Source organism: Dromiciops gliroides, chromosome 2, assembly GCF_019393635.1.
Source record: "Dromiciops gliroides isolate mDroGli1 chromosome 2, mDroGli1.pri, whole genome shotgun sequence".
Classification (NCBI taxonomy): Eukaryota; Metazoa; Chordata; class Mammalia; order Microbiotheria; family Microbiotheriidae; genus Dromiciops; species Dromiciops gliroides.
This window is the reverse complement of record NC_057862.1, coordinates 537520289-537548142: the sequence shown is the minus strand read 5'-3', so window position 1 is coordinate 537548142 and position 27854 is coordinate 537520289. Positions and strand designations below refer to the sequence as shown.

Here is a 27854-nt window from a genome sequence, read left to right as displayed (position 1 = left end):
ATTAAAGATACTTTGGGTAAAACACTATAAATGAAATAAAGCCAATCCCCAGTCTCTGACTTGGTACCTCAAAGGACACAGCCTATGTCAGGGAAATACATTGATTGTCACAATTCTGTTCTTTTTTCCTAACTTAATTAGAATTCACTTTCTTGGTTAGGGACCGATGGTTTCTTCCAATTTAGGGAACTCCAAGTGAGAAAATATCCATCTACTAATGCAGATTTCCAAGTCTTCTACAATTTAAAGTTTCAAATCAGCTGTCTGGGGCACTAATAGTTTTAAGTGATTTTCCCCTGGTCACACAGCTTGTAGGTTTCAGAGTCTAGACCTAAATCTACTAGGTCTTTAGTCTGGCCAGATCTTGATCCACTACATCTTAGGGTTCATAACTCAGAAAAATAGAAAGCACTTCCTCCAAACAAATGCTTGTCAGTTTGGCACGCTCAGGAGGGACACTACTATCTCATATTCTGAACTCATTTCAATTAAGTCAATAAAGGACTGAGATTTGAAAAGGCCTACTAATGAATCAAGAGGTCGCAGAAATGTTCCCTTGAAATCAATGCTGCATTTCCAATCAAATCTGAGATGCTAATGAATCTCTGGATCATTGCCTCTGAAATCAGAAAAAAAGGCTTCAATAAACCTAAAAAAGATAATTAATACGAAAGTGGAAAATCCATGCAAAAATATACAGTTAGAATTCAGTTTGAAAACCATAAAATCTAGTCATGCCCAAGCCTCCAAGATTCATCAATCTGGATAGCATCCTTAACATGTCAAGAGACTGGCCCAACAAACATGAAAATACTAAGATGTGGTTAAGATTCCTAAGCACATTTAAGATGGTTTTCCAAATTCTATTTTTCTGGTGGACTTTGTTTTGTCAGTGAAACATAGTAAATGTTTATGTCTGTGTTGTATGTATACACATAGACACATGCATACATACATCTTATTTTTTTTTAATATGGCTCTTTTGGAACTAGTGAGAATATTTGTATTTGAATCCTGTTCTGACATTTACTATCCATATGACTTTGAGGCAAAGCTTCTAAGTTCCTCACATCCACATAATGGGGATAATAAAAACTGCCATACCAGGTACCTTGTCATGTGTTTCCCTTAATTTAATTATTTAAAGTTTCAGGGAGCAGCTTGGTATCATTAAGAGCACTGTACTGTATCAATTTGGAAACAGAGATGATGATGATGATGGGGGCAAGCAATGATTTGGATCCATACAATATACTAGCCCCCAAAGCAGCTCCAGGGACTAAAGAGGAACCCAACTTGGTCCCTTCCATCACTAACAAGTGAATAGTGGGATATATCTATGAAGAAAACAGTGAAGTCATCAGCTTATGGCTTCACAAAATCAAGACACAGCATTGCCCTAATTGTGGAACTCACTACAGGCTGGTACCCCACCAGCTGAGCCCCTAAGCCCTTAGATTGGTTTACTTGAGTTGTACTGAAATGTTTTCTTCTCTCCAATAAACGACTAGCCATTGCCCTGGCTCTCTTGTTTAAAAAATATATATATATGGTCTACTTTATTTCTTCAGTTAATTTCTGAGTCTAACTCACTGCCCCTGATTATTATTAGTAGTAGTAGTAGTAATAATAACATTCATATAGTGCTTCACAATTTGTAAGGCACTTTGCATAAATTAACTTATTTGATCCTCACAAATACCCTAGGAAGTAGTTGTTATCATCATCCTAATTTTATAGAAGAGACAAAGGTAGACAAAGGTTAAATGACTTGCCTAGGGTCACAGAGCTAGTTTTTAAAGGCGGGTTTGAACTTGGATCTTCTTAACTCTAAATCCAGTGATTTATTCTCTATCCCATCTAATATTAATGTTCTCAAATTCAGCTACCTAGCTACGTTTTATATTTGGACAATAAGGCATTCTTTATCCATTTGGTTTTTCCTATTGGTATTAATGTATTTATGATCATCTCTTTTGAGTGGTCATAGATCTCCCTAAGCATACTGCAGAATTCTGGGACCTGATGCAATTGTTAAACATCATTAACTAAGAGAAATATCCAGAGGACTTCAGCATCCAAAGGAAATCCCATTTCCATTTTGAAAGAATTCAACATAATGGGCAGAGTATTTGACCTGATGTCAGAAAGACCAGAGTTCAGATTATACTTCTGACTCTTCTTAATTATGGGAATGGATCAAACCCAGTATTTAATATGTATTACTTAACCTCTACATGAAACAGGGGATAGAGTGCAAAGCCTTGAGTCAGGACAACTCATCTTTGTGAGTTCAAATCTAGCCTTAAACACGTCTTGGTTATGTGACCCTGGTCAAGTCACTTAACACTGCTTGCCTCAATTTCCTCATCTGTAAAATGAACTGAAGAAGGAAATGGCAAGCCACTCCAGTATATTTGCCAAGAAAACCCCCAAATGGGGTCAACAAAGCATGTGATAAGGGGGCAGCTAGGTGGCACAGTGGATAAAGCACTGGCCTTGGATTCAGGAGGACCTGAGTTCAAATCTGGCCTCAGATACTTGACACTTACTAGCTGTGTGACCCTGGGCAAGTCACTTAACCCCCATTGCCCCGCAAAAAACCAAAACAACAACAACAACAACAACAAAAACAAAGCATGTGATACTACTGAAATGACTGAACGATAACAACAAAACCCCCTATGAATCTTAGTTTCTTTACCTGTAAAATGGAAATCAGGCTTGTAGTAGCTACTTCACAGGACTAGCAAGGGGCTCAAATGAAAATGCATGTAAGATACTTTGCATAATTCAAAGCAGTATATGAATGTTTGATGGTTTGGCCATGATTAATTAGGACTCTGAGTAGGACATTTTCTGTGGCAGTGGCAAGAGGGCCTGGGTACAAATATCAATGTGCTATTTACTGCCTGTGTGACCGTGGCAAAGTGAGCCTCAGTTTCCTCATCTCTAAAGTGAGAAAACTCAATTCAATGGACTCTGTGATCCCTTTGGGCTCTAAAAATCTATGATCCTCTGACAGGGTTCCGTTGACTCTGGTATATTATAAACAATGACATATATATATACATATATAATATCTATAACACATATATAATATAAAATAGAAATAGAAAGTGGAATATAAATAGAATACAAAAAGGAGAAGAGGGATCATCCAGAAAAAGTATAATCAAAAAAGAAAGTGGGTCATTGCACAGCTCCATCGCATCAAAGACCAGTTGTACAGTCTAAGTGCTGTTAGAGCAACCACAGACTATCAAAAGCCCTAGAATATAGCCTCAACCACGAGTAGATCCTCTACAGAGAATAACTGGGAGGATATGGGCAACACTCTCATAAGACTGACTGCTATCTGTATAACTGGAGGGACATTCACAAGGAGACCAGACCTCTGCTGAAATCCATCACCTACCTATCTTTACTGGAACTCTCTCCCTCCTCCTCTCTGCCTCACAGCATGCATGCCTGGCTTTTTTCAAGTGTTAGCTATAGTCCCACCTTCTGGAAGAAGCCTTTCCCAGTCCTCTTGAACCTCAGTGCCTTCCCTCTGGAATTCTCTGCAATTTGTCCTGTATCTATCTTTTCTATACACAGTTGTTTGCACCCCCACCCCCAACATGAGACTGGGAGCTCCTTGAGAATGAGAATCATCTTTTACCTTTCTTTGTATCCCCAATGATTAACACAGAGCCTAGCACATAGTAGGCACTTAATAAATGTTTGTTGATCCCCTAGGTGAGGAAAGTACTTCATCAATTGTAAACAGTGGCATAAATGAGCATTGCCATTACCGTTTGCATATCTTAATATGAATACCAAATACCCCATAACATTTAGAGTAAACAAAGAATCCATAAGAGGCAACTTAACATGGACAGAAAGCTGGCCTCAGTCACAAGACCAAATCACTCCTCAGCATCCTGGGTATCTCTCTAAAATGGTAAGTTTCAGAGCCAAGCTGTATTAATACTAGGAGCAGCCTCGGTGGGAGCTCCCAAATTAGAAGGAGAGAGACCAACCATACTGTGAAGCATGTATTACTGGGAAGCAGTAATCAAGGAGGTGAGAAGTTGGGCCTAAACTAGAAGGTCAGAATGATCACTCTGTGGATGTGTGAGGTTTGCATTTGCATAGATAGGATAAATCACGACACTGCCCTTATACTTTCAGATTTTCTCTTTGAAAGTCTGAAGAACTGATATTTCCAGAAATATTATTCCAATACTTTTTATTTGCACCTTTGCTCATCTGAATTCCTGGTTATAGCCAATGATTAATTCACTGTCCTTGACAAATGAGAATATGTGTGTGTGTGTGTGTGTGTGTGTAGTATGAGAAGGAAAACCAGTCGGGCCTACTTTAACAGAACACTCTTGGACTTGCTACCAATGCTAGCTTAAATAATTAATCTTTCAGACTGATGATAAAGAATGTAACTACCCACCCCCGACAGAAAGATGATGGACTAAATACACAGAATAACACATCTGGGGGCAAGGCCAATATGGGAATTTGTTTTGCTTGACTATGCTGACTTGTAACAAGAGTTAGATTTTTTTTCCTCCCATCTAAAAGGGGGAGCAATCAATCAGGAGAGGGGAAATATTTAATTATTTTAAACTTATTTAATTTAAAATGGAGAAAAAATGATCACTTGTTTCTTACAATTCCAGAAGATAGCTGATCTATCTCTTTCCTTTGCAAGAGAGAAGAGTTAAGCAAAGAAAAGGAGGGGAGGGGGGATAATTACTGATTCACTGCCTTTATATGTGTTTCCATTAACACAGCATCACAGATTTAAGAGCTTGTAGGCCCTCTCACTTACCCATAGTTGTGCAAGATCTGAGGAATATTTAGAACCCCTCCCTTACTATCCCCCCAAATATCCCTCCACCCAGCTGAGTGTCTGAAATTCAGGATTGATGTTTAAACCTTTCTCCTAAATTTTCCCTCTTTTAAAATGCAGTTATGGGGCAGCTAGGTGGCGCAGTGGATAGAGCACTGGCTCTGGAGTCAGGAGTACCTGAGTTCAAATCCGGCCTCAGACACTTAATACTTAACTAGCTGTGTGACCCTGGGCAAGTCACTTAACCCCAATTGCCTCACTAAAAAAAAAAAAATGCAGTTATTCCTGGAAACATAACTCATGAGATTAATTCACACTGTAGGGTTAATTACTGTGATAGCTAGGCTTTCCCTTCAACTGAAGGAGACATGACCTAAAAACACTGAGTGAGTGGTTTTGAGTAGGACTATGCAGGGGAGATGCTAAAATCTATGCAAAGGGTCCATGCAAAAAAAGGAGGTGAAAAGCTACAGACAGAGTGGGATAAATTCACCATTTCAAACAAACAAACAAAAAAATGTGTACACTAAACATTGGTTTCCCATTTTGCAGTATCTTATCTTCAGAACAAATGATCATGGACCTTATTGAGAATATATATGAGGCAGAGTTGGAGGGTTTCCAGCCCTGAACAAGAGAATGATGGGAGGCTGATACCTTATATCTTTTGAGATAGGAAAAGAATATGAGAAAGCCTCGAAAACATTGTATGGATTCTTTATGGAGACTTTATGGGAAACCAAAGATAAGAATCCCATTGGAGCAGAAGGCAGGCCTACACATTTAATAACAATAATAACAACAATAGCAGCTAGCATTTATAGAGCACCTTAAGGTTTGCAGAGAACTTTAGAAATATCTGATTTTATTACCACTTATTAAATTTATTAACTCCCACTTTACAAAGGAGGAAACTGAGGCAGAAATCAAGTAACTGTTCCAAGGGTGACACATCTAGTAAGCATCTAAAGACAAATTTGAACTCAGGCTTTCCTGACTCCAAGCCCAGTGCTCCATCCACGGGACCAACTAGCTGTCTCTAGAATTTGTACTATTAGCAGGGGGGGCTAAGAAATTTATGGATCCTTCCAAATTCATAACAGAGATGGAAGAGTTAGCAAAAGAACAGTTTCTAAATGTTCTTATCCACCCACCCATCACCCAACCCTATCAGGATAAATATCAACAGATTAAGATAAAGAAGGGTTGTGAAATGTCTTTGCTCTTATCCCACAATTAACCTAGTTAGAAGCCATCACTAATAATCTAATCCATTTTCCTTCAGTTGTGCAAATATCCTTTCCAGAACCCAAAGGGCTCCCATCATCTCCAGGGAAAAGCGGGTTACATTAAACCTAGGATACTTAAAATACAACAGTATATCTCACCCATGACCATTCTAATTCTCCTCTAAGGTATATATGTGTTGAAAAACAAACCCACCTATGGCATAATCATTTCAATGACTGATCATTGCTAAGATCAGGTTTATAGGAAGAAGGAAAGAGCCTCTACTTTTTTCTTCCTCTCTCAGTCTATAATGGTGTTAGACTACCCTCAGCTGCACAGCTCCTTTCAGTAGAGGACTAGTTGGCAGCTGAATCTTTGGCACATGTTCAAATCGATCAGGATGAAAGTCTAATTGTGAAGGATGAACACCCTTTTTTTTTTTTTGCAGAAGTACACTTTCCTAAATCCCAATTAATTATGAACCAGAGTCAAACTGCTAGAGGGGAATTGGGAGAGGGATGGGCAGAGGCAGGGTGGAAGCTCTAACTGCTTCTACTGCAAAGAAGCCAAAATATGGGAAAGGGGCTGAATGGAGCTCCCATTTATAATGGAGAGGGCCAAATCAGTCAGTAAATCAAGGTGCCAAGTACTGGGCTGAGAAAGCCAAGAAGTCCTCCAGCATGTTGGGCAGACCCCCAACTAGTGGTGAACTTTTGGGAGGTCCTTGGAAGAGTGTCACACACAGGAGGGGCAGCAGGGATAAGTTGAGATATGCATTCCTGAAAGTAAAACTGATGAGATCACAGGTCCTTTAAATATATTTCATTGCTATTACAGTCTAAAAATTTTTTAAAAGAAAGTTATAAACTCATGTCTGCTACATCATGTTTCTTTTCCTACTCAAATAGAGGCCCATTTCATGGTTCTTTGTTCCTTATTTACAAAAAACCATCCACTCCTTCCTTTGGTTTCCCTCTGCTGGGCATTAAAGTATGCTAACCTTGTTCAGAAATTTCACAATACCTAGAGAGGCAGGAAACCGGGGTTCAGTTTCTGTCTCCGACATATATTAGCTATGAGATTATGTGTAAGACACTTATTTAATCACTAAATTAAATGTACAATTAAATTAAATTAAATCATTAAATTTAATTTAATCATTAAAATGTAAGTACTTGGAGGGCAAGGATTTTCTTTGACCTTTCTTCCTACTGCCCCACCCCCAGCACTTAGCATAATGCCTAGCACACAGTAAGTGCTTAATAAATGGTTATGGACCGACAATCTCTCTTTGCCCTAAACAACTCCCTCAAGCCATAGGTTACAGAGTTGGCCATCTCAACTGCTGGAATTTCCACACCCAGAATTCCCCACACCACTGTACTCATAAATCTGCCACCAAAATTCTTATCTGTGTCTTATAGGTCACTCAGGGACTAATCCTTGGCCTAAGCTCCCCACTCCAGGATTTAAACCCAGGTCTTCTGACTCCAAGAACTGTCCTAGTGAAGGTCACACAAGTTTACAAGGGAAGTAACTGAGGGGCATCTAGAGGGTTTTGTTTTGTTTTGTTTTGTTTTTTAAGTGAGGCATTTGGGGTCAAGTGGCTTGCCCAGGGGTCACACAGCTAGTAAGTGTCAAGTGTCTGAGGCCGGATTTGAACCCAGGTACTCCTGACTCCAGGGCCGGTGCTCTATCCACTGCGCCACCTAGCTGCCCCATCTAGAGGTTTTACTTATTGTTACAAGTCAAAATCACCTTACTTTTTTTTTTTAACAACAAATTATCAATTAAATAAAAATACCTCCAAACTGCTTTTTAATGGCTCAATTATTTTAAGTGATACTCAACAGAATGAAAATTTCCGTATAGAAACATAATTTTCATAGTCTCTTGGAGTCTGCTGTAATGAGGGGGTGAGTTAAGTATTCAAAGATTTTTCTTTTCATTTACTTCTTGAGGGGTGTGAGCATAAGTAATTTTTCCCTACTTTAAAAGCAAAACCTATAATAGTATCAATCTAATCATTAAATCTGTACACAGATCATAGGATTACAGAATTATAGAGCTGCAAGACACCTGAGAAATCATTTCTTCTAACAACCTCATTTTACACATGAGAAAATTAAGATCTGGAAATGGCTAATGCTTTGCACAAGGTCACAGAGTTGATTACTTGCAGAGCTAAGGAGTTATCCTCTGGTCATTTGCTGCCCAATCCCATGTTCTTCTACTATACGCAGTTTCTCCCTACACATCAGAGTTCAGATTCTTGTAAAGGGGATGACTTCTGGAAATTACAACTCCTTATTACCTTCTAGTAATTAGGAGGCATGACCTTCTAGGAATAATAGTATCAATGTCCACTTACACAGAGCTTGAAACTTTACAAAATGCTTTTTTCACAACCATCTTGTGAGGTAGGTAGTTCAGTATTATTACCATTTTTTAAATAAAATGTCTAAGTAGCCATTAAGGCTGGGAGGTCAATACCAGATCAAGAAGCAAGATAAAGGGCATTCAAAGACGCCAAGTATCTCCTGCAGCCTGCTTCCATCAGTCTTAGGATGAATGCTTCTCTTCCATCTCAACACTAACATGCCAGCATTGCCTAGACTAGAACCACTATGCCTTCTTGATTTATGTGGGTCATTAAGCCTACGGTCTAGACAGGTGCTTGAGGAAAGACTAAACAAAACAGAGTTACTGAGGGTTAAGACAAAGAGGGAATCAAGGCAGGCCCTGGTGTAGGACTCAGCAGAGTCAAGCAGAACTGTAACCAACTTGGGTAGGAATTCATAGGCAAGGCTTGGCCAGTTTTATGAAAGCCAAACTAGTATTTAAAAAAAAAAAAAGTTCTGTACCATTAAGGTAGGGATGAACAATGATCTGTTTATTAAATTATTATAAAATTGCATTGGCTAATACAATGGTTACAGGGAGTATGCCTGTACTAAAATGGTTGTTATAATTCTTATCAACTTATTAACCTCTGAGTTAATACTGTATTCCAAACTAGACACAGTAATTAATAAACAGCAAGCCCGTAAGCCACCAGAGCTTTATCAGGAAGAAAGGGGAAGACAGAAGCATCTTTTGACATAGATCATCTCTACCAAGGACCCAAAGCCACAAATCAGACATTGGAAAACTATATATTGGAGACAGAGTGGAAGGGGTGAAAGGTAGAGATAAATAATGGTAAATGTTGCATGATCGTTGTAATATAGCATTACATGACATCTACCCACCTAAGTATTCCAGCGCCAAACACTGAAGAAATTTTTTAAATAGTGCATTTTCCCACCAGAAGCATTTATGTCACCCATCTTGACTTTCCAAGTTATTTTATACATATTTTACCATCTTTTTCATAAATGTTTCCTTCTAGCATCATGGTTGAATGGGAAAAGTACTCAGTGGAAGTCAAGAAACCTGTGCTCTAATCACAGCTCTATCTCAAACACATTGTGTGATAGTTGGCAAGACTCCCAAACCTGATTACATACAGTAAAACCATATCACTTTATCCTCCCTTAGTATAAAATTTGTAGTGGTTTGGACAGGCTCAAATTTACCTGTGCACTAACTCTGGGGAAAAAAAATAAAAAGAAATAAATGATATTGGAAGAAAAATGCTCCCTACCATCTTGCTAAAATTCTTAAGGGAATTTCTTTTGGCTCAGATTAAATATATTATGATAAATTATTTTCAGGCACTGTTTAGATGCAAATATTTGGAGCACAGATGCAAACAACAACTCCTGCTCAGCAAATCCTGAGGGACCTCTAAAATGCTTTGATATCTTAATTAAAGTTATATACACAATTGAAAGTTATATGACTACATTTCATCAAAAATATGATATAAATGAGACTGACTTTCTGATTAGTGAAGTTTAACTTTAAATACAAAGATGGAATAATATCCATCCCTACACTTTTCCATTTCGACACCATAGGAATATTCAGTTTTCTTTCACAGTCATAGGTTTCACTTTTCAAATCACTAGTCTAAGTAAACTTATTTATAACACCTTCATTTTATAGTTGGGAAACTGAAGCAAAGAGATATTAAGCTATCCATGGTCACACATAAATTAAAAGACAGAGCTTGGAATAGAGCCCACATCATTATTTTTTTTTTATTCAGGGATATAAATGTATAAATGACAGTTTCTTAAAGTACAACGGAAGCCTTTATATATAAGGTCAAGGACCATAGTCAACTTTTGACTTGCTACCTAGACATGCTGTAGCCAACTTTTATTCTAAATATCCATAATATTCTATTGGAGATGATTTGACTTCAAAATGCATATATATATATATATATTCAAATGCATGCATGATCACGTACCAGTACATGAAGTTGTTGGTTAGTCTTGTTATTGAAGGGTTCTAATGTATCAATACAGAACCCATACATAGTCTATAAATGCCTGCAGACCTAGTATTCTCATAAAATCATTCCTACTAGTGACAGAAATCCACATAAAATCTCTGCAAATAGCAGGCAAAGGAAAGTACTCTTCCCAGGCTTCCTTATTCATAGTAATATTTTAAGAAAACCCTCTGTCAGCACTTTTTGGAAAGGTCATGCTATTTAAAATGCTTCTATGATATTATGGTGAGGAAGATAAGGACAATGGTTTAGTAATTTACTGTCTAAGAGAGGGTCATGGCAATGCATCAAGGAGGTAAGGAGGAGGAGAAATATGCAGTGAAACGAGAGAGTGAATGGAGGAACAGGCAGAAACAATTCACTCTTGTCATCCTTCTGACTTGACTTCACAAGGTGGTCATGCTCATTAAGTCAGAGCATGTCACTCTAACTGGAAATCAGGCAATCATGATAAATGCAGGAGAAATGACATCCAGAATTAAAGACAAAAAAACTTACCACCTAGAAGGAAAATTCATAAAAATCAAAAGAGAGATGGATCCAGAGAAGAAGAATAAGAAAAATACATTTCAATATGGTTAGTTGTTATAGTATCTACAATACACTCTAAACTCTTAAGAAGCATGCATCATATTAACGGTTTTAAGCAAATGTCAAAACAAAGAGTCCTCTAAGTATTACTATCCATTTTCTTTTAAATTGCTAAGTCTAAGGAAGGGTCAGGGAAGGTGGCAGGAAGGGTAGAATTTGGAACTCAAAACTTTAAAAAACAACGAATGTTAAAAATTGTTTTTCCATGTAATTGGGGGAAAATAAAATATATATATTTTTAAAATTTCTAAGTCTATGGTAAAACAAAATAATTTATAAGGTGATCCCAGAGATTACAATTTGGAGAATTTAACTGCCTTAAACCTTTCTCTCCTAAGCCAGTAACTATCCATGATAACAAATTATTTTGGCAGTCCCTTCCAAGCTATTTTAACTTAGCTGCGCAAAAGCAGCAACATAGTCTGTCTGCCTGGAAAACCCAGAAACCAGGGGGAAAAAAGATTCCTAAATAATGAATAGTAGACTAAACAAAAGCTTATATCCTAGACAACCTAGGCTTCTGATCATGGTTTCTCGGGGCAGATTTTGAGATGGTCATCATGTTCTCAATATTGCAAAAGGTTAGAAATGAAACCCACCAATATTCCTACTTTCCCTTAATGACGTATCATAAACCTATCATCCATCCATAACTCCTTTCTAAAAATTTATATTGCCAGTCTAAACCACCTCAGAGTAAAAATCATTCCCAATGTTTATGACCCACCATATTAGCAGAGTGCTCCCTCTAGTGGCTGATCATCACTCGCTCCCCCATATCCCCATGATTCATTTCCCTGGACATGGAGGGGAAGGTAGGGGGAGGTGGTTTTGAGGGAGGGGTTCTTAGTGGCTGGTTGTTTTATTCGTCCTTCTTTTCTTCCTCTTAATAATTTGTGTGATCTTTCTCTGGAGGTTCTGCAGCTCTCTTATACCTTAAGAGGCAGCACCATGTTTTTATACAATCAAAAAACATCCGTTTGTCTTGTGTGCCCAGCAGTTTGTTGGCCTTTTGGGTCACAATAGCACATGAAAACTACTGGATTAGATTAACTAACCAGTACTATACTGATTCTAATTATTTTCAACTACAGGTCAAATTCCAAATTCCAGCATAACAAACATTAACGGAGGAAATAAATTCTTTAGTCATACTGAAATTACCTCTGATACATTAAATAGTGCCTAAAATAAATATGTATGTAGAAATCATTTTGCACATATATACATAGGTGTGCATACACACTTTGTATAGTTTACATACAGTGTGTATGTGAACTGCATTAAGACATTGGGGATACTTTATATATATATATATACATGTACACAGACATGCATATATACAGGATGTCCCCAAAGTCTTAATGTAGTTTCAATCTGTTAAAACTTTATGTATACATGTATGCATATATACACAAAGGTATAGGGACATCCTATTCCTATATGTAAGTTCATACACACACACACACACACACACATATACACACATAATACATGTTAATTATACACACAATTTTATATGTGCACATATATTATATATTTTTATATAAAAAATTGACTGTATAATGCATCTTGTGTACACACATGTATTCTCCCATATCCCATATTATATAATTTCTTAAAATCAGTTCAAATATTGATACATTTTTTTACTTTACCAGGCTTCTCTAATTCTAAATTCCATGTATCCCTCATCTAACACAAGTAATTTGAAATTTAACTAGTGAAAGCCAGTTGAGGTGAGAGAGTAAAAAAAAAAAAAAATGCAAACCAGGATGAAATTCATAGATCTTCTCACCTCAGCTAATACAAATCATTCATTTGAAAGTAAAGATTTAATAATGATACAGTCAACATTCTCAGATTTAACTGTCCGTTACTATCCCAGTAAGAAATGGCAAAGGAAAAAAAATGCTCAGTTTCTGCCATCTAGTGGAAAATGACGATAGGGAATGAATTTTATATTAAAATTTTCCTTTTGGTTTTGTAAAGTTGGGGGGAGGGAGGGAGAGGAAGCATGGAGGAGTGCTAGAAAATTGGCCTTAGAGCCAAGAATTTAGTTCAAATCCCACTTCTAACATATACTGCTTTCCTGACCAAGAGCAAGTCATGCTAACTGTCCCAGGAAACTCTTTTAAGACTAATAAATATAGCCACTGATCTGTATTTGCAAAGAAAGTAAGTACTTCAGGAGTCCTCTCTCCCCTGCCCCCTCCAAAAAGGAAATAACAATCATGGACAAATTATGGAAAAAATTAATAAGAAGAACAGCAAAACCAAAAAAAAACACATTATGCCCCCTCCTTCCAGTTCTGATATACAAAGCAAAATGTCACAAGCTTATCTCTAGGGCTTTGCATTCATGGAGCTAAGTGGCATGAAATAACGATTTCAAAGTAGCTTACCCCTAAATATAAGCTGTACCCCAAAAAGAAAACTATGTAGTCTGGTAGAAACCAAAAAATAATTATTACAAAATTAAAAGATATTTGTAATTATAGTTATGTCGACTTTCCTCCAATTCAAATAAAGATATTAAATATTCATATTTTATTGTTATTGTTCTTTTCCTCTGTGTTGCTTTCAGAATATATTTCTACATCACACTCAGAATTACACAGGCCAGTCATACCAAAATCATGCTTTTCCCTTTATAAAAAATGTAGCAATATCATGGAAAAGTATTTAAAATATACTTTTTCTTATGGCATGTACAGATACTACACACACACACACACACACACACCCTCTCTCTCTCTCTCTCTCTGCCGACCCTGTACTTACGTGGCCATGTAGATCAGTGTTAAGGAGCATGATGGCACAGGTGAGGCAATGGACACCATCTGAAGAAACAGACAGGAATACAAACAATCAGCCTAGATGGACTACGGTGACAGAGGTGCTTATTTAGCATGGAAAGCATTAGATGACAACTTCTTAGTGTAAGCTACTAAGCAAAGAACCCCATTCATTTTCTCAGATAGAACTTAGATAATGTGAAATCACTAACGCATTCTCATATTAAGAAATACCAAAGGGGCAGCTGGGTGGCGTAGTGGATAGAGCACCGGCTCTGGATTCAGGAGTTCAAATCCAACCTCAGATGCTTAACACTTACTAGCTGTGTGACCCTGGGCAAGTCACTTAACCCCAATTGCCTCGCTAAAAAAAAAAAAAAAAAGAAATACCAAAGACTGAAATGAATGTAAGCCCATTTCTCTCACTGGGTATTCTTTTTTCTCTCCCAATTCTTTCCATTTTATTGACATAGGAAAAAAAAATTGAACAATAGCAAATATTAGAGAAAACCAAGACTTAATGCCCTTCACTCTTTTTTTTTTTTTTTTGATAAGGCAATTGGGGTTAAGTGACTTGCCCAGGGTCACTAGCTAGTAAGTGTCAAGTGTCTGAGGCTGGATTTGAACTCAGGTCCTCCTGAATCCAGAGCCAGTGCTCTATCCACTGCGCCACCTAGCTGCCCCTGCCCTTCACTCTTAAGTCCACTAAACCACTTCTCCTGTTAAAGCAATAGAGATGAAAAGTTTATCTTCTTATCAGGACTGAAAGAACAGATTCAGTTTTCAAACCTGTGGGTGTCTTCTAAGGTTTACCAAATTTGAAGAAAAGAAAAATAAACAAAAATTGAACTTGGAAATCAAAACTATGAATTTCCTTTATTTCCATTACACTATTTCTGTGGCAATTTGATTATTGCTTCTTTTTTCTTGAGGTGGCAGGAAGTCGGATTAGGGAATGGAGAGAATTCCAAGTGAAGAAACTCCCTCTCCTGCAGTATTATGAGCACCTTTTCTTCAACTAATACTTTTTTTTTTCCTTTTTGAGGGGCAATGGGGGTTAAGTGACTTGCCCAGGGTCACACAGCTAGTAAGTGTCAAGTGTCTGAGGCCATATTTGAACTCAGGTACTCCCTGAATCCAGGGCCAGTGCTTTATCCACTGCGCCACCTAGCCGCCCCTTCAACTAATACTTTGAAGAAAGTTTCCTGGAGGAGGTGAGAGGGTAATTGACTTGCCCAAAGTCATATAGCCAGTATGTATCAGACACAAAAAGAGCTCATGTCTCCGTGACTCCCAGGCCAGTTTTCTATTCACCAGGCCATGATATTCCTTTTGTTTCTTCCTAGGAAGAAAATGAAGGGAAGTAGACAAAACTCTTCATTCCTATGGGGGTAGTCTGATACTCTATACTTCTTGCCAGTCATTCATTGAAGTTCAGGATAAAAGTCTAGTACCCAGGAAAGTAAAATCTCTACTTAATTCAAATTATGTAGTGGAAAGGCCAGTCTGAGTCAAATAATACAGAAATAAAAAGTGATCAAAAAGTAATTCTCAGAGATCCTGGGCTACAGAGATTGGGGTGAAAATAGATTGCTAAAAACCTATCAATTTCATTTTAATCAATAGCTTCTATTTCTATCATTTTGATAGAGTGCCACTAACAAAATAACTGTATGAGTATCCCATCCAATCCTATTTTCCATTCTATAGTAGGAGTGCAGAGAAGTAGGCCCAAAGATGGGCAAAAGGAGAGAGAAGAAAAAATAAGTGAAGAGGTTTGTCAGAAAAAAAAAATTGAAAAATTAGTCTCCAAATGAAATGGCTAAGGCCTTTTTTTTTTTTTAAAGTAATATTAAGATACATATATCCTAGTTAACAGGTACTTACTAGCTTTCTGTACTCATTAAAAAGAAAAAAACTATATGCCTGCCTTATATATACAGCACATACCAATTAGTCCAGAAATTATTCATTGTATACAAAATTCCCTAAATTTAAGCCAAGGGGACACTAACTTTTATCCTTAAAAATATGCTTTCTGGTGGGAATTGAACTAAGATATCAGAAAAGCACTATCTGCATAGGGTGGGTCACAGTGGGGTGATAACAAAGGACTCCCCCTCCCTCAGATTACTTTCTGATTCTATCTTGTATGCACATGCTGCCCACCCCTTTAGAATGTGCACTCATTTATGGAAGGGGCTGTTTTGGCCTTTCTTTGTATTCCCAGAAAAGCTTGCCTAACTCTATTTAACAAACCCCTGCTGACTGACCATCCTATTTAGACATCTTTCCTTGTTAAGGCTGTACAAGAAGGTAATCCTTCTTTCCTCACTGGGCTCTACTCTGGACTTGAGCTCTCCCTGAAACAACATTTTAAGTAAAGTAAAGCCAACCAAGTTCACGCTTTCATTCCTCTCAGGGTTCTGCTCTCCAGACTTCCCTCCCACCCCTCCCTCCAAAACCCTTGGCTTTTCCTCTTCTTTTTATTTGTTGTCTTCCCCCATTAGAATATGAGCTCCTTGAGGGCAGGAACTGCCTCTTTTTGCATATATTTGTACTCCCAGGATTGGGCACAGTACCAGGTATCCAGTAAGTGCTACATAAATGCATGCTGACTTAACGTTCAGAAATGTACAACAGAAAAATTACCTGCTGAAAAAATGGTGTCTGGATTACAATGAAAGTATCTGTTGGAGAAGTGGACTAAAACTCTCTCTCGTTCTTGGGTTTCTCCCATAAGGGAAAATGCCTTAAAGAAACACCTAAAGGAAGTTTTGAGAAAAGCAAAAATTAAAATAGCACATCTTTCTCAGAGGCTTAACAAGTAATATTATTTTAGCATAGAGATTAGGACCTAATCATAGTTACTTAAAAGGAAAGTGACGATAACAACAACAACAATAATAGCATGTACATAGTGCTTGACGGTTTGCAAAGAGCTTTATATATTACTTCATATGATCCTCACAATAACCCCATTTTACATATGAGAAAACTGAGGCGGTGAGGTTAAATGAACTGCCCAGTGTCACACAGCTTGGTCGATGTTTGTTGTTGTTTTGTCATTTCAGTTGTGTCTGATGCTTCATGACCCATATGGGGTTTTCTTGGCAAAGATACTGGAGTGGTTTGCCATTTCCTTCTCCAGCTCATTTTATAGATGAGGAAACTGAGGCAAACAGGGATAGTGACTTGTCCAAGGTCACATAACTACTAAGTGGCTGGGGCCAGATTTGAAATCAGGTCTTCCTGATTCCAGGGTTGGCTCTCTATCCACTGTACCACCCAGCTGCCCCAAAATCAAATCCAGGCCTCCTTCAAAGGAGGTGAGAATTCTACCGCTTAACCACCAATGTCATCACATAGCTAGTAAGTACTTATGGTAGGATATGAATTCATGTCTTCCTAATTACAATTCTAGCAGTCTATCTACTATGTGCCACAACTAGTAATTTGCACAATGAATGTTTGAATTATATGGGCATATCCTGAAAACTGGGCAGCTAGGTGGCACAGTAGGTGGCACTGAGCTTGGAATCAGGAAGACTCATCCTCATGTGTTTAAATCTAACCTCAGACACTTACTGAGTGACCCTGGGCAAGTCACTTGACCCTGTTTGCCTCAGTTTTCTCTTTTACAAAATGAACTGGAAAAGAAGATGGCAAACCATTCCAGTATCTTTGCCAAGAAAACACCAAAATGGGGTCACAAAGAGTCAGACATGACTGAACAACAACAATCCTGAAAATTAGAAAGATGACAGTCTAATTGTTTTAAACTCCCAAATGGAGACAAAAACAGAAAACTGTTGAAAATACTTAACTTACTATTATGGAAATGGGGTGGGGGATGCTGAGAGTCACCAAGTATTAGAAAGATTGAATTACAATAAATACAATAACAAAGGTATACTTAAATGCTAGGACAACAAAGATGGTAATGGAACCACTGTAAAAATCCAGAGGTCTGGGGGCCACTTGGTGCCTCAGTGGCTAAAGCACCTGCCCTGGATTCAGGAGGACCTGAGTTCAAATCAGGCTTCAGACAATTGACACTTATTAGCTGTGTGACTGTGGGCAAGTCATTTAACCTTCATTTCCCCGCCCCCCCCCAAAAAAAATCCAGAGGTCCCTGCAATCTTTTGTCATTTATCTACTACTGTCAGAAGTTCTGCTGTCTTTTTCCTTACCTAAAAAAGAAAGGGCATCATATTGAGAAAAGTTCTTTTCTCCTGATTTTTTTCTATTTATTGTCATTATACCTAAATCATCAATAAAACTGTATACCTATGGACAGGCTTCTGGAGTCCTTCACAACCTGGTCTCAACCCATCTTTCCAGCCTTGCAGTATACTACTTGCCCTCCCACAACCCAAGCCTTCTCTCTGTTCTTCACACATGCTCCTCCTTGTCTCCCTAGGACCACACACTTGCTGTCCCCCATGTCTAGAATGTATTTTCTCGTCATGGGATCCATCTGTTCCTTCAAAGTACAGCTCAAACACACCAACTGAGATGGGCTTTTCCTCATCTCCTCAGCAGCTAATGTCCCCTCTCCCAAACTGCCTTGTATTAATTCTTTTTGTATTTCTTCTAAATCTACTTATATATGTCTACCACGTCTTTCCATTAAAATGAAAGCTATTTACATTCTAATTTATTTAGAAGCAGGAATTAGATACAGAGTAGGGATTATTTTGAATATTGTATTTGTGCACTTAGCATAATCTCTGAACAGAGAGTTAATAATTGTTGATTGTGAACATTTGTTTCTTTATTTTGTAATGGAATATAATTTCTTTGAAGCAAGCCTCCCTAAGAGTGACTGATTCACAAAGTCAAACCCATACCAATTCCACTGCCAATGACTGCTAAATACTAGGGCAACACAGGGGCTGTTCTGCTTCATATATTACATGCAGGTGTGTGAATGTGATCCTGAAAACTTGTATGTGAAAGCCTTTCAAATGGCTCTAGGGAAGCATGATATTTCAAAGAATCTTTTTTTTTTTTGGCAGGGCAATGAGGGTTAATTAAGTGACTTGCCCAGGGTCACACAGCTAGTAAGTGTCAAGTGTCTGAGGTCAGCTTTGAACTCAGGTCCTTCTGAATCCAGGGCCAGAGCTTTATCCACTGCACCACCTAGCTGCCCTCAAAGAATCTTATGGTAAATTCTTTTGTAAATCTTTACCTTCTGTCTTCCTTCTAAAAGCAGTTACTACTGCAGAAATCCTGATTTTTGCCTAAAGGGGTCTTAGAAAAGTATCTTCCCCAAATCACCACCAAAATAAAAAGGCCCACCTTCCTCTGAAGGCATTGTTTCCTTTAAAACAACTATATATACTTGCAACTCTCCTTTATCATCACTAGATGGCAGGTATGCCTCAATTATATTAAGTGGAAATTAAAGAACTGACCCGGGAAACGTGCCTGTATATAAGCGTGTATGTGTGTGTATATGTGTATATATATTTATACGTATGTGTATGCATTTATTTCCACATAAATAACAATAAATAAAATAACCAACGAATACTTAAAGGTCAAAACCACAAACGTGGTACTGAAACTATTTTTAAAATCTAGACGTCCCTATGATTTTTGTCATTTATCTACTATCAGAAATTTGGCTGTCCTTTCCTTACCTTAAAAAACGGTGGAGTGTTATACTGAGAGTTCTTTTCTCCCAGTTGTTTACTACAGATTATCCCTATACTTAAATCATCATAAAACTCTATAACCTGTGGATGGGTTTCTGTATATATACACATGTGCATGTTTACAAATGCTTTTAGAAACCACAGAAATGTGAAAGCAGTCTAGTCCTAACAAATTTTATAGCTCTCATTCTTCTGCTCAAGTTATTTCAAGGGCAGCTAGGTGGTGCAGTGGATAAAACACTGGCCCTGGAGTCAGGAGGACCTGAGTTCAAATCCAGCCTCAAGACACTTGACACTAACTGTGTGACCCTGGGCAAGTCGTTTAACCTTCAGTGCCCCCCCCCAAAGTTATTTCAAAAGCATCATCCTGAGGGTGTGTCTTATTAACTTGTACACACAGCAAAAAATACGCAGTATTACACTTAGAGAAAGTGTTCAATTCTACTACAAAAACAAACTCCTAAAGATCTCAAATCTCTTCAATTTCTTTTGCCACTCACCATAACTCTATAATTGGGATTTAGGCTAATTCTTAGATTGGGAAGAGTAGATCCATGATACCACATCATTCTCTATGACTTTTAATTTCTATAGTACAACTCTCAGGTCTGTTGTTGTTCAGTCCTTTTTTTAGTCATGTTCGATTCTTTGTGACCCCATTTGGGGTTTTCTTAGCACAGACAGTAGAGTGGTTTGTCATTTCCTTCTCCAGAGCATTTTTTACAGATGAGGAAACTGAGGCAAACAGGGTTACGTGACTTACCCAGGGTCACACAACCAGTGTCTGAAGCCACATTTGAACTCATGAAGATGAGTCTTCCTGTTTCTAAGTGCTTCTTCCTCTATCCCACTGTGCCATCTAGTTGCCCTTATTCTCAGGTCAGCAACTTCTCTTTTGGGGGCCTCAGGAAGGTGAATCAGATGGCCTTTAAGGCCTCTTTTCTAGATCTAAATGTCTAATCCTATGATCTGCCCTAAGATTGCAAAGCAATGAAAAGATTTTGCTTTTAACAAATAAAATCAAAATCTAGTTTGAATGCATTACTCTCTCTTAAGATAATTACTTCTTTGGGAATAAAATGTCAGCAGTAAAAAAAAAAAGTGATGTTTAGTCATTAAACCACATACCTGAGAGATTGATCCAGCGTCATTCCTGTAAAATCAAAAAACTTAAGGTATTCCTCAGCCACTAGTTTGCTGAATTCATTGCTATAAGAAAATGAAAAAATAAATTTGGTTAATAAAACCAACCCATACCTCTATGGAAGCTTAAGCCAAAGGGTTTAAGATACATACTTCTTTTTAAAAAGAGAGAGAGAGAGAGAGAGAGAGAGAGAGAGAGAGAGAGAGAGAGAGAATACATACTTCTTTCCTAAATGCTTGGCCACATCTGAACGCTTGAAATGATCAAGGTGGTAAAGACGCTTGGCCAACCTCCTGGCTGCCTCCAAGTTGCTGTTTGTTCCATTGCTGAGGTTTTCAGGGGATTCTTTTTCCAGAAATTCAGTACTCCCCATTTCACAATGGGGCTCTTGATTGGACTTTTTCAGCCCAGCATTGCTGCTAGAGGAAAAGAAAATACGTATCTTTTAAAATTTCATTTTTTACACCAAAATATTTGTAGCAGCACTTTTCCCCCCCATGGCAGCAAATAAATGGAAACAAAGTAGAAGTCCGTTAATTGGGGACTCGCTAAAAAAAAATTGTGGTACCTGAATGTGGTAGAATATTACTATTCTGTAAGAAAAGATGAACTGGGGCAGCTAGGTGGCACAGTGGATAAAGCACTGGCCCTGGAGTCAGGAGTACCTGAGTTCAAATCCGGCCTCAGATACTTAACACTTACTAGCTGTGTGACCCTGGGCAAGTCACTTAACCCCAAATGCCTCATTTAAAAAAAAAGAAAAGAAAAGAAAAAATGAACTGATGAATACAGAGAAGTATGAAAGTATATATATGATGTATATGATCCAATGCAGAGTAAAGTAGACAACAGCCAAGGAAACAATGTATACAATGACTATACAATGAAAATTGAAAACATAAAACCACCTCCACTCTCTCCCTCTGCACAGGTGGGAAGTCCATGAGTGTGTTACATTGTACATATTTTTAGGCTTTGTCAACATACTGATTGGTTTTGCTCATTTTATCCTGTATCCCCTTTAAAAATATTATTTGTCATATGAAGTGGCTCTCTTGGCAAGGAAAAAGGAAAGATGCTGGGGAAAGTTTTGGTGGTACAGAAAAAAAGGCATCAAAATTTTATTTTTTAAAAACCTCTGTCAGAAAATAAAATAACTAGTGAGACTTTTATTATCAATCTGCATACATGGTAACAGCTCATTTTTTTTTTTCTGGCAGGACAATGGGGGTTAAGTGACTTGCCCAGGGTCACACAGCTAGTAAATGTCAAGTGTCTGAGGCCGGATTTGAACTCAGGTCCTCCTGAATCCAGGGCCGGTGCTTAATCCACTGCGCCACCTAGCCGCCCCCAGTAACAGCTCATTTTTAAAGGGCAAAGTAAGCCTATGTTTCTTTACTTATTACAAAATAAAAATATAAAATCTATAAACTATACAAATGACTATCTTTTTGTAGAACTTCACAACTTAATCAGTCAAATGATGCCAACTGTCAAAGCTATATAATACTAAACTTTAGAGCCTAGCCAATGACATGTTCAATTAAAACAGTATCATTAGTTAGAAGGTACAACAGCTAAGTGGCAAAGTGGATAGAGAGCCTGCCCTGAAGTCAGGAAGACTCCTCTACCTGAGTTCAAATCTGTCCTCAGACACTTAGCAGGTATGTGATCCTGGGCAAGTCACTTAACCCTGTTTGCCTCAGTTTCTTCATCTGTAAAATGAGCTAGAGAAGGAAATAGCAAACCACTCCAGGATCTTTGTCAAGAAAACCCCAAACTGGGGGCAGCTAGGTGGCGCAGTGAATAAAGCACTGGGCCTGGATTCAGGAGGACCTGAGTTCAAATCTGGCCTCAGATACTTGACGCTTACTGGCTGTGTGACCCTGGGCAAGTCATTTAACCGTCACTGCCCTGAAAAAAAAATCAAATGGGGTCACAAAGAGTCAGACATGACTAAAAAGGCCCAAACAACAAACTACAACAGGAAAACACACCAAAGAGTGGCCAGATGCTTCTCCCAATTCCAGGATCACACAATTAGAAATGGAAGGATGAGAGAATCAGAGGTAGAGAGCTAGAAGGGACCACACAGGACCTGTTCAGTACAACCTCTTCATTTCAGAGATGAAGAAACCAAGGGCCCCAAAGACACTGAGGGGCTAAGCCAAAGTCACGTACAGAGATAACACAGATGAGATCTGAAGCAAAGCTGGCAGACTCTACAGTCAGGGCTTGCTCCCTTATAGCATCTTTCCTCTCATACTCCCATATCTATTTTAACATGGCTTTGGTAGGTTAGGCATAATGTGTAACCTCCTCTCAAAAGTGGTGAGCGGGCCAACATAAAGGTGACATGCTTATGCATAAGCACTATTAACAATATAAATTATTCAGCTGGAAAACTATACAAGATCATTACTGTTTGAAAAAATTTATACAATTAGCAGAATTCCTGGGAATTCCTAGAATTGCATTCTCTGTCCTCCCTTACATTTCCAGCAATGCACAGAAGTTCCTATCGCTCAGATAAAGAGTTTCTCATCCCTCCCAAACAGAAGTACAGACCAACTCATATAGTTCACATTTGTGAGAATGAGAGTAGGGAGGCTGGGGTTAGGGGTTGCGACCTGTGATGTCACTGGTGGGAGGAGCTCCCAGTGTCAAAACTTCCATCAATATGGATCAGCAATTTATTTTCTCCATTTAATTTTTCAAAATTTTATTTGCATTTTTGAGTATTTCCCTCTCCCCCTCCCCATTACCACTAAATGAAAAAATTTTTTAAAAAGCAAAGTAAAACTCTCATGACAAAAGATACAGTACAGCAAAACCCATTCCTGCATTTACCATGTCCAAATACTTAATGTCTCATTTTGTATTTTAAGTACAACATCGCTCTGGCAGGAGATAAGGAGGGCATTCATATGTTGCCTGGGGCCCTGAGACGTTAAGTGACTTGACCCCTCACAGAACAGGGTCCTGGGAGTCAGGATGAAAACCTAGGTGTCCTGGCTTCAATACCATTTCTCTATCTGCTAGGGCACCCAGGCTCCCAACATTCCCCTAAGTCTAATTAAATATCCTTAGGTACAGCTTACACACAATTTTGATATCCTTTTCAATATCATCTACCCACAACCAATTTCTTTTTCTTACACTTAATTCTCTCACATGTCAAAACTGTCTTGACCCTTTCCGCTCCAAACTTATCCAACCTACTTCAACCCAATTCTCCTCATAATCTCCAGCAGGGTGACATTACATCGGCTCCTACCCAGTCAGTCTCTACGTCTTCTTGAGAAATGGCTTCATTAAAAGGAAAAAAGGGAGGGGTAAAGTCTCCCTTCCTGGCTTCCATCTCCGTCAATTTCAGGGTCTGAGATCTGATTCAGAAGGGTCCCTGAGGGATCATGGCGGCTACTCTTCTGCCTTTAACTGTTAAGTCTCTGGAAGCATCAACTCACCAGCACCAGCAGCAGCACCAATGCCAAGGAAAAAACATCCCAATGTCTAGGATGCACTCCAGCCATACTTCTGTGAAGTCAACCTTTTGAAGGTATTTGCCACACATACTCCAAGTGTCTGCTGAACTCCACTGGCCTGCAGGTATTTAGTTCCCTGTGAGGTCACATTACTATGACCTCACATTCTCTGTGGATTGTTTATTGTTGGATTTTTTTTTTTAATCATGCCTTCACGCCCACAATAAAAACAAAAGCTAGAACACAGGGGCCCCTGTACATCAGTAGACGCAGAGACAATAGGGACCGGGCCAGGCGATCACTGGAGAAGTCAGGCTGAATGATCCCTATCACCAAGAATACACTCCCTCCTCCTGTTTCCTCCAATACTCAGAACATTGTCCAGCTTAAAGAGCTAGATGCTTTTCATTCTTTACTGTATGATTTAGGTTTTTTCCCCTGTCTTTTTCTCTTTACTTTTCATTCCTTCCGATATTTTTTTTTTGGGGGGGGGTCACATAATGCTCAACCCCTATCAGTCACTGGAACAGTGAGGAGGGGGAAAAAACTTCAGAAGATTAGAATCTTTCTTTCTTATGCAAAGTAAGCCATCATTGGAAAAAACACAGGCACTGGTATTGCTTCCACTACCCCCACCTTATTTGGACCTTCTGAAATCACAGAATAACTTAGAAAGAACCTGGTTTTCTTGAAATACTTTGGACCCATGGGGCAGCTAGGTGGTGCAGTGGATAGAGTACCAGCCCTGAAGTCAGGAGGACCTGATTTCAAATCCGGGCTCAGACACTTGACACTTACTAGCTGTATGACCCCGGACAAGTCACTTAACCACAATTGCCTCATCGCCCCCCAAAGAAAGAAATACTTTAGACCCACATAGCTCCAACTATGACAATAAATAAATAGCGTCTCCACAAAAAACAACACTCTTATCAGAAGAGAAGAAGGATAAGCTGAATAGATGCCTTTATCTGACCCAAGGATTTCTGCAAGAGTTATTTATAATTTTTCTGAAATACTTTATTCATTCGCTCAACTGCCATTTTAAAAAATATACATACGGAGTGAAAAATAGGAGATCCAATCATCATTAAAGAAACAATTCCTGCCCCCAGGGAGCATACAATCTAGTAACCCACAAGGGCATGCAATAATGATGTAGCAAAGGGGCAGCTAGGTGGTGCAGTGGATAAAGTGCCAGCCCTGAATTCAGGAGGACCTGAGTTCAAATCTGGCCTCAGACATTTGACACTTACTAGCTGTGTGACCCTGGGCAAGTCACTTAACCCTCATTGCCCTGCAAAAATAATAATAATAATAATAATAATATTATAGCAAAGACATAGAAACACAAGTGTTTGATGGGTATGAGGGACAGTTCAGTTAAATTTTTAAAGCAAACTGAAAGGAGCAGTGTGACATAAACCTGGAAAGGCAGACATTAAGGAAGGCTTTGAATGACAGTTTACAAAGTTTAAACTTTATCTATTGGGCAATAAGGAATCCTATTTAAATTGTCCTTCAATTCAATTTGGTTCAATGATCATTCATGATATGCTCATAAAGGGTCCCTGAACTTATTCCCATAATGGCCCATTTCATTACTGATCAAGTTATCAATACTTTTCCCCTTACAGTGTCATCTAAACTCTTGCTTATCCTTGATCCATTGCTTCTTTTCTTTCATTCAATTTTTTGGGGGGGATGGGGGGGGTGAGGCAATTGGGATTAAGTGACTTGCCCAGGGTCACACAGCTAGTAAGTGTTAAGTGTCTGAGGCCGCATTTGAACTCAGGTCCTCCTGACTCCAGGGTGGGTGCTCTATTCACTTAGCCACCTAGCTGCCCCCATTGCTTCTTTTCAATGGTTTCTGCAATATAGACCAAAAGCCTTCCTATTTTCTGTTGGGGGGGTTATCCCATATTTCTCAAAAAATTCTTTCCAATTGCTAGGGACTGGAATGATAACAAGTTTTCTGGTTATTAGAAGATAAAAGTGACAGAAAACCTAGCATCATTTATTATTTCATACTTGCTTTGAACAATAAATCTTCATACCACTGACTCTTCAATAAGACTAGGCTAACCCAAGAATCAAACTGCTGAGCCAAAGTATTTATTTCCTGGCTGATTTTGTCTGTGATACTTTTGTATTTTATGCTAGTCACACAAAAAAGGCAAACCCCAAGCCCCTGAGCCCATCACTGCCAGGAAATGATTACTTAATTCTTCAGAGATCCAGGATTTCCTTAGTGTGAGTTCTCTCTCCACCAGTGCAAATTAGTACCCTCCTTAACTTAGAAAGCCGCCTTCACAAACTGCAATGACAAAAAAAAAATTCATCAGAAGGTGACCGATCTTCTCCAAAAATAGCTAGTTTAGTTGACAGAAAATGGATATTGAATTGGTTGCCGAGTTCATATAGTTCATGTGCTCATGCATACAGCAGCATCTGCCTGTCTTGGTGGAGTTCTTTGGTTAACAGCCTTAGAGAACCCAGGCTCACCTTCACAGAACCAGGAGCCCTAAGAAAAGACTTCCAGCGGTGGCCTCTTATAATCCTTTTTCTTCCTTCAAGACTCATCTCCACTTCCTCCAATAACTTCTCCAAATTTGTGTGTAATCAGTCAATCAGTAAACATTTATTTAGTGCCTACTATGAACCAGGCATTCTGTAGGGTACCAAATGGGATAGATGGTGGTTGATTGAAATTTTGAGGTGGAAAGATTGAAGGAGGTAGGAATGTTAAAGGAAATAAGGAATTGGCCAGTTGGGTGAGGAATGGAATTTGGATGGTGACCTAGAGTTGTTCACAATCACTGGACTGTGAAGAGTCTGAGGTCAGAGAATGTTCATCATTGAGAAGAAAAGAAGTTGGAGATTGGGCTCAGGGAAGCATAGTATAAGATGAGAAGCACATAGTCAGAGAACAGGTTCAATTCACTACTCATCTTTTCTCCAAAGGCTAGAGATTAGGCAGGAAAGGGCACAGCCAGAGATCAGTCAAACCTGCAGAAGGAAAGGAAGACGTCCCCTTCCCCAGAAACTTTCTTCTTCCTTTTCCCTTAAAAGACAAATGGAGCTGGAGATAGAAGGTCAGAAGTCAAAGTGAAGGTTGTTTCTCTTTGCACCAATTCTTCACATTTCAGTTGGGATACTGGGCTGGCAGCAGGAAGTGAAAGCTGCTTTGAGCTGACAGGGATGGAAGTTATTTTGGAGCAGATGGAAGATGCCTGTCCAAGCCCCTGGCTGCCTTCCCACAGGGCACAAGGCATACCTGTTATCATTTCATTTCTTTCCAATTTTACTTTTTTTTGTTTTGTTTTGTCTTGTTTTTTTGTTTTTTGCTCAAGAGAATGGCTACATAGGCCAAGGAAGGTTTTTGGACCTTGCTATAGGTAGGTAGATAACTCTTGAATCTGAACATCACTATCAATGAGACTTTAAAGACTGTGATATATGCCAGTTTCAATATAGCAGACTTCCCTGAAACAAGAGAGCTCACTGTCTAGCTCTATCTGACACATGTTAATCAGAATTGTCCTCCTCCCTCTTCCCCCACTCTAACAGAAATTGACAAGCAGGTGAATGCATTCATAAAATGCAACCATCAGATGGCGCCAAAGTCACTATCAATTTGGACGTACATCTTAATTTTGGCTTGCTTTTTGTTGTTTTGTTTGTTT

At 38.7% G+C, this 27854-nt stretch overlaps 1 protein-coding gene across 1 annotated transcript in view; it reads right to left on the bottom strand.

The window, feature by feature from the left end:
* The window catches only part of PSD3 (pleckstrin and Sec7 domain containing 3), a 538748-nt gene that overhangs the window by 282579 nt on the left and 228315 nt on the right, over positions 1 to 27854 (bottom strand). Inside the window, 4 exon segments of the mRNA XM_043989192.1 lie at positions 13863 to 13921; positions 16529 to 16641; positions 20668 to 20748; positions 20905 to 21102. Of these exon segments, the coding sequence (XP_043845127.1) occupies positions 13863 to 13921; positions 16529 to 16641; positions 20668 to 20748; positions 20905 to 21102 (451 nt within the window).